This window comes from Cottoperca gobio, chromosome 8 (genome assembly GCF_900634415.1).
Source record: "Cottoperca gobio chromosome 8, fCotGob3.1, whole genome shotgun sequence".
Taxonomy (NCBI): domain Eukaryota; kingdom Metazoa; phylum Chordata; class Actinopteri; order Perciformes; family Bovichtidae; genus Cottoperca; species Cottoperca gobio.
Window position 1 is genome coordinate 21,344,294 of NC_041362.1, and position 16,678 is coordinate 21,360,971.

The window sequence follows — 16,678 nt, forward strand, 5'->3', positions numbered from 1 at the left end:
ACCTGGACACGGACTAGTCAGGTACTGAGTTGTGTGTGTGTGTGTGTGTGTGTGTGTGTGTGTATGTTTTCCTTGTGAAGATGACCTGGAATAGCTCACAATAGTACAGGGTTCAATGCAGGGACTTTGGCCACTATGCAGGGTGTGTTTGTTGGGACTTCAGTTATCACACACTGTGTGTGTTTGTGTGCGTGTCTGAACATTAGTGATCAACTTGCTCTCACTTGCTAAAGTAAAAGAGACAATGTGAGGTCAAATCAGTGAGCAATAGTTGGGTTTTAGCTGTTTTGTTGTTGAACAGCAAAACAGTTGTATAGGTTACAGGTTGGGGTTAATTTAAAACAGGCTAATCTGCATCTACCGTAAAAAAAAAAAAAAAAAGAACCTCCGCCCTGGCACTGCTAGGACAGCTAAGACAAAAACCAACAAGGTGTTTGTCCCAACGTGATTCCTACTGAAGACCTAAATATTTTTAGTTCAGGTCACATTTATACAATAGTATTATTTGATTGTCCATGTTTGTGGGATGGCAGTGTCCGTTGGACTGAACTATCTCTATCTCTAACTAGGATGGATATTCATATTCCCCTCAGGATGAACTGTAATAATAAAGTAGTCCTCTAACTTTTTATCTTGCTCCATCATCAGGTCAAACTTTAATGTGTCCAGTACTTTGTGACCAAATATTTGCAGAACCATTGACATTCCCATCAGCCTACTTTGTGTTTCATGCAAACGCACGACTGTTCCTAAGTACAGCCTCACAGAACTGCTACATGACTGAACTACAGTGCTTCCTTCCAACCCTCACTGTGGTGAAACTTGTATAATTAAAGATTTCAGGTAGATTTTCTTGGAACTGATGATTTTACAATTGCGTGTCTGTGATGTTCCAACAATAGTTGTCATTCTGCTAAAACAAATACTTAGATTAGACTGGGGGGGAAAAAGGTCCTTATTACATTCAGAGCTCAAATGACTCAAAACTGGGCTTGAATGAACAACAAGCATATGTTTGCCCCATGGTCATTGACAAATATATTTATTTACTAACTTCTTACACCTGTTGTTAAGTCCACACAGCCTGTGATGAGTCAATTTATAAAGTTTACATTTTTAAATTTATTTTTGTAAAAGTCCTGCAAGACAAAGCTGGATATCAACATTGAGATTCAAACCACAAATTACACAAACAAGGCATATGAAGTATCACATTCATGAGACAATATAAGATTATTGCTGCCAATTACTGCAATAGTGAAATATTGCAATATGTGTTTGCTATGACTGGTTTGGATGTTACCAGCAAAGTGTTGACCTCAGTCTGATACAACTATTGACTACACGCACGCACGCGCACACACACACACACACACACACACACACACACACACACACACACACACACACACACACACACACACACACACACACACACACACACACAGTATATTTAACTAAGGCTGGTTCATGGCAGAGTAGCTTGATCAGTTATATAAGGAGTGTATGAGCCAGTTGGTCCTGTTACAGCAGAACATAGTCCAGGTTTCCCTGGTCTGTATTTGTTCTGTCTGTACCTGTTATCTGACACATTAATGATAACTTACATAAACAAAAGCAAAAGAACCACTTTTAACCCCATTTTAAGGCTTCTGCTTAACTGCGATGTTCTGTTTGCTGTCCTGGAGCCGCTTTAACTGCTCACAGCCAAAGTTAAAGGAAGGCTACACTACACGGTATAAGGTTTTAGCTCAAATGCATGTGTTTGGGAAGTACTGAGCATACAACTGGATAAATGAGATTCATGCTAAAACCACTCAGTGCTCACAACATAGTTTACTACATCGTGAGTTTGTAATTTGCAGTGCTGTCTCAATGAATAATGAGAGTTATTATAGCCTCGACTCAAAGTCCCTCACAATGCATCATAAAAAGTAGTTTACAACTGATGGTCAATAATCAGGCACTATATCCCATCATGCATTGCAGTGAAGAAGAAATGGCAGATGTAGAAAAGAAGAGAGAGAGCAGCAAGATTGAGACGAATCCACAAGAGGGAGTTTGACCTCCATGACCTTAAATGTAAGTAACATCACCACATACAGTTAGGTCAATAAATATTTGGACATTGACCCAATTTTCATAATGTTGGCTCTGTACACCACCACAATGGACATGAAATGAAACAATCAATATGTACTTTAAGTTCAGACTTTCAGCTTTAATTGGAGGGTATTTATATCCAAATCAGATGAATGGTGGCGAAATTACAACGCATTGTATACGTGGTATCCCCTTTTTAAGGGACCAAAAGTAATTGGACAAAGTAACATAATCATAAATCAAATTGTCACTTTTAATATTTGGTTGCAAATCCTTTGCAGTCAATGACCTGAAGTCTGGAACCCATAGACATCACCAGACGCTGGGTTTGGTCCCTGGTGATGCTCTGCCAGGCCTCTGCTGCAGCTGTCTTCACTTCCTGCTTGTTCTTTGGACAGTTTCCAAAGAACAAGCAGGAAGTGAAGACAGCTTCAACTCTTTGGTTGCTTTCGCAGTATGCTTTGGGTCATTGCCATCTGCACTGTGAAGCGCCGTCCAATGAGTTCTGAAGCATTTGGCTGAATATGAGCAGATAATATTGCCCGAAACACTTCAGAGTTCATCCTGCTGCTTTTGTCAGCAGTCACATCATCAATAAATACTAGGAAACCAGTTCCATTGGCAGCCATACATGCCCACGCCATAACACTACCACCACCATGCTTCACTGATGAGGTGGTGTGCTCTGGATCATGAGCAGTTCCTTCCCTTCTCCATACTCCTCTCTTCCCATCATTCTGGTACAAGTTGATCTGTGTCTCATCTGTCCATAGGATGTTGTTTCAGAACTTTACAGGCTTTTTTAGATGCGTTTTAGCAAACTCTAATCTGGTTTTCCTGTTGTTGAGGCTCACCAATGGTTTACATTGTGTGGTGAACCCTCTGTATTTACTCTGGTGAAGTCTTCCCTTGATAGTTGACTTTGACACATATGCACCTACCTCCTGGAGTGTTCTTGATCTGGCCAACTGTTGTGAAGGGCTTTTTCTTCACCAGGAGAATAATTATTCTGTCATCCACCACAGTTGTCTTCCATGGTCTTCAAGATCTTTTGGTGTTGCTGAGCTCACCAGTGCGTTCTTTCTTTTTAAGAATGTACCAAACAGTTGATTTGGCCACACTTAATGTTTTTGCTATTTCTCTGATGGGTTTGTTTTGATGTTTCAGCCTAATGATGGTGTCACTGAGAGTGACAGCTCTTTAGACTTCATATTGAGAGTTGACCTCAACACATTCCAAATGCAAATACCACACTTGAAATGAACTCTAGACATTGTATCTGCTCCTTGTCAATTAACTAACAAGTAAATAACACACACCTGGCCATGGAACAGCTGAACAGCCAATTGTCCAATTACTTTTGGTCCCTTAAAAAGGGGATACCACGTATAAAATGTGTTGTAATTCCTCCACCATTCATCTGATTTGGATGTAAATACCCTCAAATTAAAGCTGAAAGTCTAATAATTTCAAGTCCATTGTGGTCGTGTACAGAGCCAAAATTATGAAAATTATGTCAATGTCCAAATATTTATGGACCTAACTGTACCCGTTGTATAACAAATTGTACATTTACAGTTATATATATGTACATTTATTTATATATAACATATAAACCTGAATCATTTCTTCATATGCTGCAATAACAATGCTTTATGGTCATTTCAATATTTTGTCTTTTAACTGTGTAAGAGTTACCACTATATAACGTTCCCTCCATATTGGGTTTCATTCAGTTCAGAACTAAGAAAAAGTTATATATATGATTGATTTGGTAGTTAATATTATCATAATTTACAAATACAGCAGTTGGACCCCAAACAATGAGGAAGTAAAGACAAGGTTGAACTGTCACTCTTGACTTCTGTTGAAGCCATCAGTGAAGGGAGATGATTCAGTTGCTCATCTTGTGAATTACTGCAAAGTCATTTTTCTAAACAAAATGAGTAACCAGTTGTGTTACTGAGTTCATGAAATGTATGTTACATTTCCAGACCAGAGGATTTTTACAGTCAGAAGAAAACTGTTCATGTTCAAGGGGAAAGTTTCAATCCGTACAATGTATGCAACATCGTTGTGGAAAATAATAGAGCAGAAGTGACAGACCGAAACGTAGTCCTGTAAAAGGCTGATATAGACCAGCACTTATTTACGTGTTGATTTATAGTTTACGAAAGGAGAGGAGTTTTTGTGGAGGAAACAACATAACATGCTCCATAAACAATAAACTCAAATATGGCCTGATTGCCTGATTGACTGGCTGCAGGTTAGCTTCATGCTTATATTGTGTGATTACCTGATGCTGTGTGAATCCCACCTCTCCACCAGCAGCCTGCGCCGTAACGACTCCCCACTGCCACAAGAGTCAGTGTGTGTGAACCTGCACCAAACCTGGCTCACTTTGCTTACACACCTGAGGAAAGTTGTGTTTCAGTGGAGAGTTGAAGTGTCCATGGTGGCCTAAGTGATTTTGGGAGGATTTTCCAGGTTATAAAATATTTGCATTAAGTTGAAAAAAGAAAATCAAAAATATATCATTACGGGTCCACTGAAATGAAGGCATGAGAAACGGCTGTTTTCAGTCATGTGATTATTGACTGAGCAGCAACCCCATGTGGGGACGTTTAGAAATGACAATTTTTACCTATTTATTAAATTTCCTTTATACTGTATGAGACAACAATTACATACTTTCATAGGGACCAAAAATCAGAAAACAAATGACTTTGTATCCATGAACAGCCATTCTGATATAATACACCTGGATGCACTTACTGTAACACAGACTTGTTTTTGTTTGTTTGTTTGCTTCACTTGCCTTCTAATTCTCTGTCCATTATTTGTTGGCATTTATTTCTGCGATCATGTATAACTCTATCCAATCATATGCATTTGGCAAGTAAACTGTTCCGTCATTTCAGTCCTTGATTACATATATCATATTCTTTGAGGAGAACAACATTCTTTTTGTATTGTCATTGCTGAACAGTGTAAGTGAAGCGTATGGTAACTGAAGTGAACATGTGCTGTATTATGACAGTAACTATGGTGTAAGAGGCTTTATGCAACACTCCTAAATGAACCCCTTAGCTTAGGGAAATACTTTATATAAGGGACAAACTTACATTTGAAACGTACACTGGCCTTTGTCTCTATTCCTTCAGCTGATACCACCCTGCATTGTCTTCTTTTATATTTCCACCTTTCAACATCTGCAACACATAAACCACATATATCCATGCGTTGCTTAATGGCTGTGTTCTATCACAATGTTTAAGTTTATTCTGGTTTAAATCAATCATTTAAGTATAAAGCTAATTATGTGTTTGTGTGTGTCCACTAGAGGGTACTGTAGGAAAGGAATATTATTTACCTACTGTACAATATGTGATGTGAGAATGAATAATATTGTCAGTTGCTTCAGGACGATTGTCAAATGAGAACCGTTAAATTCTCAAATGCACAGTTGCCACACAACTCACAACAAATATTGACTTCTTGTTGCTTCCACACAGAATTTTAATGTAAAAGAACAAATATTTGCATGAGTGAGTCCTGGTGATTAAACTGGTTTACATTGCTCTGTAATGAACTGTATTACTCTCAGGGACGTCTATGAATAAGCTCTCAGCATACATTTTCACATATAGACGACTGTGTTTGAATTGTTTCAGTAAACTGCCATTGTCATAATGCAAATAGTCCGATTCAGTTAGTAACATGTTCTGGATGTTGTTATATTTAGTACATTACAGTACATGTGCAACTTTAAAGCTATGATTTGGCAAACACACTTACACCACAGGGGTTGAGCTTTATGTACTGAATATGTACCAGACAATGAAGCAGGGAGACAGCAGAACTGCAACACAGCATTCATCCAGAACAAAAGATGTGCATGTGCTGGTTTGGTCTTTGAAGACAGACATTTATGGACAGATTCCAACGTGCCACAAGATGTTTTGTGTAATGCAAGGAAACTATTTTTGTTTAAATGCTGTCACCAGATAATCAGCAGTGTTTGAAAAGTCTGTATCTTAGGGGATGTTTAAAAAAAAAAAATGAAACGGTTCTAATTTGTTGTAGTGAGAACTACAGTGAGTGAGTGACCTAACCGAGTGCTCCTGATACAGGCCACCAGACGTGTGTCTATTTCTGCGTCTGTATATTTAGTCAGAGTCAGATTCCCTGTATATTACACTATTGTTCATTCAGGCAGATTATGATACGGTCACAGTTCCTTGGACATTTGACTGTCCTGACCTATGCAGTAATAAAGGGTCTTGCTATTGTTGTGGCAGTGATGCTCTGGTTTATGAATTCATTGACTTTTGACTGACAACTTTAATGGGACAGCTTCTTGCAGGACAAATAATATAATATATAAAAGAATGTGGTGTTGATTGCTCGTAATGTTTGGAGAACACCACCACTGTGAAGTAAACAAGCAGCTATAAAAAAGGCACAGGACAAAAATGGAAAGTTTTGGCATAAGCTTTTAATGTTTTTATTAAGTTTTCTATGTTTTCTCTTTAAACTGAATTTGTTTGCTTTTTCCCAGTAGTTTTGTGATTTTTTTTAAAATTATTATTCATCTGGTTTTTATTTATCCTATCAGTAAAGGAGAAGAATTGCTCAGGTAAATCAGCATTCACAGTCAAACCTTCATACATTTTAACAACAGAATTGTTTTTTATAAGTCTCTTTTTCACAAATGCTGTTGAATTATTACAGTTTCACCTTTTTTGTTCTTTACATGTTTCAAAAATAGAAAAGGTAAATAATAAACATTCCATTGAAATATATTTTATACAGTTCTTGATTCTTTTTTATTATATTTTTCTCTCTCCAGTGTAGTGACAATAAAATTATATCCAACATCAGTCTTTATAGCATAAACCCCATTTATTATTGGAGGGAAGCCTCTCTCCTCTCTGTCTCTGTCATCCTTTTTTTCTCTGCATCTTTCCAGCGGACACAGACCAACTCGACTATCAACCAATCAATTGATTAACTGACTAATAAATAAATAAATCGGTCGACAGTGCTATGGACCCCGATTGTCTATCTAAGTTTTGCCAAATAGCTGCTTCTGGACTTACAGCATGATGTATTGTTCTGTTAAATGAATGATACAACAGATTGAATTAAGCTGAGCAGACAGGCAGGTTATGGGAAGTCTTACAATGGAAATGGAAGTTTTCCATGACCTCAGTATTCATGATTCGTTAAAAAGTTGTAAAAGCAGTTTTAAAAGTAAAGAGAAAGATGACACACACATATGATAAGGATATGTTCTGAAATGGTGGCACAGACAAATTAAGAATTGATTTAGAATTTTCCAAGGAAGCACCAAAACCTCAACACTGGTGCTGAAAGCTTCTGGAAAACCATGACTGGACTCATGAAACTGAGCCTGTTTGCCTGCAGAAAGTGACCCCATCACAGTCTGCTGCTCTGTCAAAAGTGGCTATACCAGTGAAGTGTCTATGCCTGCACGAAAAGAAGCAGGAATTTAAAAAAGTGAATTATTGATAAAGAAATAATCAAGGATGTTTAAGGATGTTCATTTTGTGGGTTCTACACTGTATATTGTGACCTGACAGAGAAAGGAAGAGGGAAAGACGAGGACTTTTTTTTTTCCATGGAGGAGAGGCTTCCCTTCACATGGCCATTCGCAAAGAAGTTAAAGTCATCATTTTAAAGTTTCCCATGCATGCATTTAGAATTCATTTTCAAAAAATAGGTTAGAAAAACACAAGAACAAGGGATGCAAAAAGAAGCTTCTTCCTCAAAATAACTGAAGGAAGAGGAGGGAAGGAGGAGGAGGAAAGGACAGAGAGAGAGACAGAGAGAGGTGAGGTGAGGAGCATGGGATGGAGAGGAGGAGAGGTCGCTGCATGAAACACAGACTGGAGTTTTAGAGCCTAACTTTCCAGCTATAAACTGAAACACACCATTATCTACGTTGATCATGAAAGTTCATTCTTCAGCTTGAAATAGTATTTTTACAAAATATTCTTGACTAGCTAGCTAGATTTAGAATTTCAGGCTAGCTAACAACATCATCGTCATCAAGACAAGTAGAGCTTGGCAGAAACTAGATAGCCTTGGTTAATTTAAATTAAGGTCTACTTGAGGATCTTGAGATGTTATTTCTGTAATTCATCCAAATTGTTGCGTAGTAGAGCGAGGGCAACATTAGCTAGCCAAGACAAATGTAAGTGTCCACTTATTCCCTTTTACGACGACCATAAGATGCCGCTGAAGGTCAGCGGACCTTAAGTGAATAGTAATCTAAGGCCAAGGTTAGCTAGTTTTGGTTTAGCTTCACTGGCCTACACTGTCTGGATAAACTAGCTTGCTTGCTAGATATTATATTTAGTCTTAACTTGAGTTTAGCTGTGTTCATTCAAGTTTAGATGGTAAATCCACAGAGCAGTAAACAGCTGCATGCTTTCAAACACTGCTGACCACACTCCAATCACTGATGCACACCAGGGAACCCCCTCTGTGACATCACTGATTTGGGATGTGGCTAGACGTACAACAACCCACAGAGAGCTGTGCAGCAACCATTTCTGCCATGTTTGATTCACCACCCACCATCAGATTGCTCGCGGCTTCTTCAAATACTTATAGGCCTTTAAAACTCCAATCAGCATTAAAGGTAGATGGTGGGTGTGACAGTGGGCGAGCCACTCCTCTGCATCTTGTCCTGATATGTTTGGTTGTCGTTTGGGTTTCAAGTAAAGTTGCACTATTGGTTAGCTCAGCTTCTCACAGGGGTGTGGCTTAGCTCAGTTTGCACAGCATGCTTCCTTTTTTTTTTTTTTACAGACAAGTAATTTATATAGACAAACACAATCATTCTTAGACACAGTCGTACGCACACAACAACCAACAACACCACCAAAACCCTAAAGAATAACTTATACCATTATTGCTCTGTCCCCACTACACTGCAGTGGAATAATCAAGGTTTCTATTTGTCTTTCTAGAACTGCGCAGCCATCACTTCTTCTTCTTTTTCTTCTTCTTCTTCTACTGCCCTACCGGTCTCTATCATGACTTATTTAGTTTGGTTTCTCAGGCTGCATGCCTTAAGAGGGAGCAGGTTTGATCCTATTGTGATGCAGGGCTGTACCCACTTCCCATGAACCGTTGAAGCATTTTTTCCCCATACTTTTGAGTATCAAACAAGACATGCGAGACACTAACTACCTACCAACAAAGATCATTTGTGCCGGGCACCAGAGGATTGAAGATTGTTCAACCTTTCAATGTCAATAAACGTTTTTGCAAATGTTGTACTTGTTTGCTTTTTTGATGTGAAATAATGAGCTTTTGCAGCTTCTAGACACACTGTGAGACAACAACCTAGGACAGTTTTTGGTTGGACCATCAGGCTTTCTGTGATGTCTTAACCAACTAATTTAATCTTAACAGAATGAATCTTCATTACACTTGCTACACTTGCATTACACCAAATAGTTTGAGAATGCTGTTAACTGAGCCTACGTTGCAAACATGGAGTTTGAAAGATGTGAGTGTTCACCAGGCAGCAAGGGTCTAATGACTAACATTGTAAAGTTGCTTTATGGGAATGGTAGGGTCCAGCATTGTTGGAGCTTGACCCATGCTAGGGGCTAAAGGTCAGACTGTCTTGGCCTCAGCTGCTTCAACTTTCACCCTTATTTTCTGAATCTGTCCCTCACAAGAATACCAACTTCATAAACGATCAATAGGTATGCTTTTAATGCTACATTACATTTAAGAACCTTCACTTGCATTTCTTTTTGTGAAACCTCTCATTAACACAGCCTTTAGTTAGCGATACACTAATTAATGAGCATGATTGGCAATAGTGTCTATTAACATTGTTGGCTCAATCATATACTATTTTATTGCTGGAAAAGCTTCAGGTTGTATATCTACAGTGAGGTGTTAGGGCCAAGGTAGGAATCCCCTTGTATACATTCATTCTGCAGTGACAGGTGTATATCCAGGTTAAAAGTCTTCTATCTCAAATATCTATGATGCTTACATTTACCCCCCTGACTAAACCCCCCACACATATAAGAGACTCATAACCAGTTGTTCTCCAACAGCTCAATGACTGGTGCGTGCATAGGCTATCTTTATGTTCACTGCATGCTTAAATACATAATAAATAATAAAAGCATGTATCAATCCATTGATATAATCCTCATGATCATAATTCATCATAATTGCATGTGTTACAAAATACAAAATATATGACATATAAACCAAAAACTACAGTTTTAGCAACAAAAGAAAATGCTGACATGAACCAACAAAATGAACAACACTGAGAGAAGTTGCGTTCACCTTGGTATAGCCACAGGTACAGTACATGATAGGCTATTTTTCTTTGACATTTCTGAGGCTGTACTTTATACCTTTAGGAAGACAAGTGATATAAAATATCAGAACCAATTCCTGTCACATACAGTAAATACCACATACATAAGAACACCCTGGAAGCAATGACACCTAGTGCAGTGTGGAAGGACAAGAGGACACAGTTTAGACTGAAAGGACAGAACAATCTACTTCCAGGCTTCAAGTAGTGCAGTCTGCATTCATTGAAATTATCATAATGTTCCCTCGAAACTATTATGTGAAACTTAAAACTTTCCTGAAAATACATACTGCAGCATCATAACATCTCAATATTCCACCTCTCAGATCTTTGATACAGCGTATCCCTGAGATAGGCCCTGTTTTTGATTTGATTTCTGTTATTTGTCCCCCAGAATGATACAGACAAAAGTGTGTATGCCTGAAAAGAGTATTGATACCAAATATTAACCTTCTTGATACCGAACTTGATATGTAACCAGCTGGGGGTTAAGTCTTTTTCAGCCAGAGCCCTTGAAGTTATCTGAATAAATCCGCGAGGCTGCATATACTGTAAATGCTACAATTTATAATGTTTATTAATCCTCAAAATATGTTATGTCAAATGTTCTTACACTGCATGATGCTAGACACAATTAAATAATAAATACTCGACTGAAGCTTGACTGAAATATAGAGAAATAAAACCGAGCTGAGCTAAAACCATTGAGTCTTTCCAGTGAGCAACCAGATCTTGGCTGAATCCGTTCTCAGATCATTCCCACAGTTACCTTAAGTTAAGTTACCTTAACTTAAGAAGTCTGGGAGTTCCTAGGACTGTCCAGATCTGCAATTCATGAAGTGCGCAGGACTTTTTCTAATGTGCTCAATAACAAGGTGAAGATATTCAAAGTTAAAGAAAGGTTTTACTGCACATATAAACCCATATGTATCTTAGATAAACTAAGTATAGTAGCACACCAGGCAAATCTTGCATAAATTGCTAAAATAAAAATTGAGATGGGTTACAGTGTCAGAATTCATATCAATACAAAGAATGCCGGTCTTCAATTCCATCTTAAAGAAGATTTTGTCCCCTAGCAGCCCAGCAATGTGACGATGGTTAAACACGTCACGGTACATATGACCACATTTTGTGAGGGTCCAGAACAGAAATCCCAAGGGTAGACTTTTGTTTAGCTTGATAGCCCTTATTGAAAAGTGCGAAGTACAGCTGATGAACTTCTCTGGCTTATGAAGCAAAAGCAGTGACAACAGGAGAGTGCAGATTTGTCTGCAATTAGCTGGACACATTTCCTCAATGTTTGTTTTCTTTCATTTGTTAGCATTAGATAATTATTTTAATAGGTTACAAGCCATAAATGGAAATATTTAAGTTTTATGTTTGTTGTAGCCACACAATGAAAGACCTACACACATGGATGGCTTATGAGACAACGGGCTCCTGAGCACACACATGTAAAACGCCCCCCAAACTTCCACTCTCTGTGTGTTTGTATTTGTGGTGTCTTCTTGTTGTCATTTTGAGTCTCAGTGGTTGTCTTGTGTCTGTTTGTAGTCTATGATTAAATTACCAAGAAGAGACGGTATCAGCCTCTTCAAACAGAGATTCTTGGCTCGGGAGCCCCTATGCCCGTTCGGTAATCCATTCATACCTACAAGTTTCAAACAACTTTACCAAAGTGTGGCCCCACATGGCCCTAATAAACCAAATACCAATTAATACAGAGCAATTGAAATAAATTAAGCAGCATCAAAAATGAATATTAATCCTCACATAAGATGCATAATAAAGACATGAGAAGACAAATAATGAGAAGTACCAGAACAAACTACAGCTTTTTTTGAGATACACATCTGTCCAGGAGGACTTTCTATTTTTCTGTGCATTTCTCTCTTCAAAAAAAATCTAAATCTTTTGTGAAAAAATAGTTTCCCCACAGCCCAGCAGAACATCCTTGCTTCCACTGTTTCTGGTGGTATGTGTACTCGGCCAACCCTGTTTGAACACATTGAGCCAAGATGGCTGCCTCTCACCCTCGGGGGACCACCAGGAGCTGTTGTCCATCTATTAACTGGTTTGACAAATGAGCTGTACATGAGCTGTCTCTTCTGCTCCTAAATTGTCTCACCACTTTGCATTAGCAGATGACAGACCCAACCTATTTTGTGATACATAACCACAGTGTTTAAATGAGACTTTGTTTGGAATTATTGCATATTTTCTAACCAACCAATTACTAAAGTCTTTAAAATTGGGTCACTTTCAAGAATAATAAACTGGAAAGCATCGACTCTAGCAGCTGAACCTTGGGTTGTCTCTGCTCAGTTTTCACTCCCTTCATTTACAGGTGTATACTACTACATGTTTTAGCTGGGCTTAAAGTTAGGCTACTAAATGATGTCACCAATTGTCATGTTAACAGGACTATACATGCTCTGTTGAGAGGATCAGATTTTTAAGCGCTTTTATGGAAGTTTTTCCACAAAGGACATCATAGATACCACTATCACTGGAAGTACTAGTTGCATTTACTTCAGCAGCATGTTTATGATGTGTTCCAATTTGACCAAGTTTTGACACTAATAAGATATGGTGTGATTTTTGACGCACATTGTGTTGTTGAGCTCATCAATAACATTTTATTTCAGTAGTGTTATTAAGTTCATTCAGTAAATAAATACACTTTGAATAAGGCTATATTCACAAGCAACTCTTGGGAAACAATATGGGAGCTTTAACTAAGCAATATTGAGGCTACATTCCAGCTAATTCAAGTAGGGTTAATAAATCATGTTGATTCCTTATGGAATTGTGTGATTCAAAGGGCAGATTTGGTAAAGCTACACCATCAAAAAGCTACTGGAGCAAACATTTGCAGATGACATCCTCTTTTTTTTGTTTTGTTTTGAGGTGAGATATTTCCATGAGGCCCTCAAATATCCTGAACCACATATTGTCTTTCCTTGTGTTTGGTCAGGTCCATGGCCATTGAGGTCACGTAATTTGTATTTGACAAAAAAATTGTTTGCAGTCTACAGTTGTTGTTTTTTAAGGCTGATTCTGACGTTTTTTGACTAAATTTGATTGTTTTTAGGCCGCAATTTTTTAAAAGGTTTGTGCACACCATATACTCTTAGTGACAAGTGCGTAGGATCCAAAACTCTTTACTTGAAAGGAAAACCAAATAATTCCGCACACTGTCCACCTCACTTTATTAACATGACCTTTTGGTTCTCAGACCTTCATCAGGCAAAATTCATGCAGATAAACATTTTTTCTGTATGAATTTTGTGCGGGATTCTTTGTTTTCTTGTTGATTAAAAAAAAAAATAATAACTTTTTATTCCTGACATCAGACCATAATGTATGGAGAAAACATTACATTTAATATAATTGAAAGGTAAATTAATACATAAAATGTGGGATTTGTCTCTTTTTTTTAGAATGCTTGAAAATCTCACAGACTTTGGGTGGCCACCAAATTTCCTTGGGTGGGTATGGTTGAGCTGAGGGGATTTTCCTGGCTACGGCATTGTGTTTGTTCATACTTCAGTGGTACATACAAAATACATTTACAATTTCAACCCTAACCCCATACTGTACATAATGAATTAATTCTAACCTGTAACGCTAATCCTGATCCCATACAATAGGATTTTTTTTTTTTTTAACCCTAACCCAAACTGATAAAACTAAATGGATTCTTAAAGGAAATTACAAAAAGCTATTGCTGGATGAAGAGGCAGCCATCTTGTACATTTTCAGACCTGCCTGGATCATTGTGTGGGTTACACACCTGTATCTAACCCCAGACTGCAGATAACATTTCTAACCTTGAAAGTATAGTGGTGCCTTGGATATCAAGGTCAAGAAAAAGTTCCAAAGAATGGGACAACATACATTTTCAATTGAAATACACAGAATCAATGACATCTCTGAGTGGACAGCAGAGTTCAGTTCAACATCAGTTTGATAATCCTGGGTCCACATTGTGACACAAACACACAGCTGCCATTGGAGAGAGATACGTATAAGGGTTCTGGTAAAAGGCTACAAGAGGAAGAAGAAAGAGAAGAAGAAGAGGAGGAAGAAGAAGAAGCAGAGTAGCAGTCAGGTGAGAAGTTGAAGTAGTAGTAGACAAACTTGTAGTAGCAGAATAAATACTTGCAGAAGTTTGGAGGAGTCTTCTTGGATTTTAAAGAGGTGGGGTGGGGGGCTCCTAAGATTTCTTAGAGAAAACAAAACAGGTTGGACGTTGCAACCCTTTTTTCTTAATTATTTGAGTTTTATCATTAAAAAGAAAATTAGGAAAATCTTTTTTTTTAACATAATCCTACATAAAAAAAAAAAGTTTCATATGACATAATTTATGTTAAATTTTCATGTTTAAATTCTCAATTTTGAGCCCTGTTATTCATGGTGGGATCAGAATGGCTTGCAGAAGTCATGCAGAATATTCATGCTGGTAAACAATGTCATAAAAATGCATTTTTTATTTGCAATCGTTGCCATTTTTTTGTCCCTAGAATAGTTTCTCAAAGATGTTCTCCCGCTGCTGCTGAATACCTGCTTTCTTTAAAAAGCCTCTATCTTCTTGCCCCACATCCCCAGAGGTATAGAGTGTATGGTCTGCAGAATCTCCTTCCCCCCTCCCTCTTTCCCTCAGAGGGGGAGGGAGCTCCTCCTCATCCATCATGCCTTCTGAGAGAGCAGTTAGCTGCAGGAGATGCTGTTTTGCACATATTAGCAGCCAGTTTGGGGGTTAAAAAGTAGCTTGGATGATGATGACTTTGCATTGACATTGCTACGTGAAAAACAAATCTATGTTCTCTCTCATGGACTCCTTCGGTTCTCTCTCCCTCCTTTTTTTATATCCATCCATTGTGTCTTTGACTGTCTTTCTTCGGGTTTTAATTGGTTTCATTCATGCCATGCATTTTGCTAAAGAGGAAGAGCAGCAGCGATGCTGAGATGCAGGGAAGGGGGTGTTCAAGATACCGTAAACACTCGAGAGGGAAAGAGAGAGTGAGAAAGAGGGTCGATCATATCTTCGTTTTCAGTGACAACTCCTTTTTCTTTAGTAGATGTAACGGCCAGTTTCTTGTCTTCGAGGGCTTCTGTTCACCCCAACTGGTACGTTCATCCATGTGTCTGTCTTTGGGTTAATTCCATCACAAGGTGAAAACTGGCTCTTTGACATTTGCTGAGATCTCAGTATTTAAACGCAAGATGTCAACTGTCTCCTGGAGATTCAGATGATATCAAATACAGGATCAGGATCATGTCAAATATACATGTGATATGGCTGATGTTTTCTGATATGTATGAGTACATTTTAGCCTGCTGTTAGAGGTCCTGTAGCTCAGCAGAGATCAGCAGGGCAGCCCGGCCCGTAGAGCCCAGCGCCAGCAGTGGATCAGACTCTGCCTGAGCTGTTAGACATCACGATGGACCACCCTTCACTTTGCATAGTGCTTTGAGTGCCAAAATAATGGAACATCCACTGGAAATTAACAGTTGTGAATAAAGCTTCTTGAAATAAAAAGAGTAAAGCAACAACACAACTACAATAGAGGGCATCTTTGTTGCATGGTTTCCAAATCCAAGTCTGTCATAGGCCCTCTGGCCGCTACGCTGGGAGCATCCATGCTGTGGTTTGCTCTGAAAATCTATTCAAAAGAGCTGGGAATGTTTTCTCCCATCTTACAATAGCTTATATGTGATTGTGACCATTTTCTTCATTGGAATCGTCAGCGAGGTTGCATATGAATGTGTCACACAGATGATGAAAACGTTCTGGTCAGAGTGTCAGTGATGATTCCTACCACACATCTTTTTTTTTTCTCTTTCTCTCTATCTCCTTCCCGTTTTCTACAGTGAATCCTATTGGGGGAGATGGAGGAGCAGCGGTTTCAAAGTTTATTGTTTTCCTCTTCTTGTGGAGAAAGGGAGTTAGAAACTCAGCACTGAAAGGAGAAAAGAGAAGAGAATTTAGTGAGGATTTGTAGTGAATAAGTGATGACTCTTGATCCTGACACCAGACCATGGCATATAGTTTAATGAAGGCAGTTCAAGTTGAATTAATGATTTTTGCACGAGTGTACAACCCATAAAGTTAATCAAAACATCGTAATTGAATTAAAAACACTATGTAACAGGTGATAAAGGCTTTAGATATTCTAGATA

The 16,678-nt window shown here is 38.3% G+C and overlaps 1 protein-coding gene across 2 annotated transcripts in view; it reads right to left on the bottom strand.

Moving 5' to 3' along the window:
• Positions 1 to 6,946: 6,946 nt before the first annotated feature.
• The window catches only part of LOC115011882 (potassium voltage-gated channel subfamily C member 1-like), a 78,260-nt gene continuing 68,528 nt past the window's right edge, over positions 6,947 to 16,678 (bottom strand). For both annotated transcript variants that reach the window (XR_003832613.1, XM_029437149.1), the window contains one exon: positions 6,947 to 16,458. Coding sequence is in view for 1 of the 2 variants with exons in the window: in XM_029437149.1 (XP_029293009.1) it covers positions 16,445 to 16,458 (14 nt within the window). In the remaining variant the exon portion in view is untranslated. The remainder of the gene's footprint in view (positions 16,459 to 16,678) is intronic.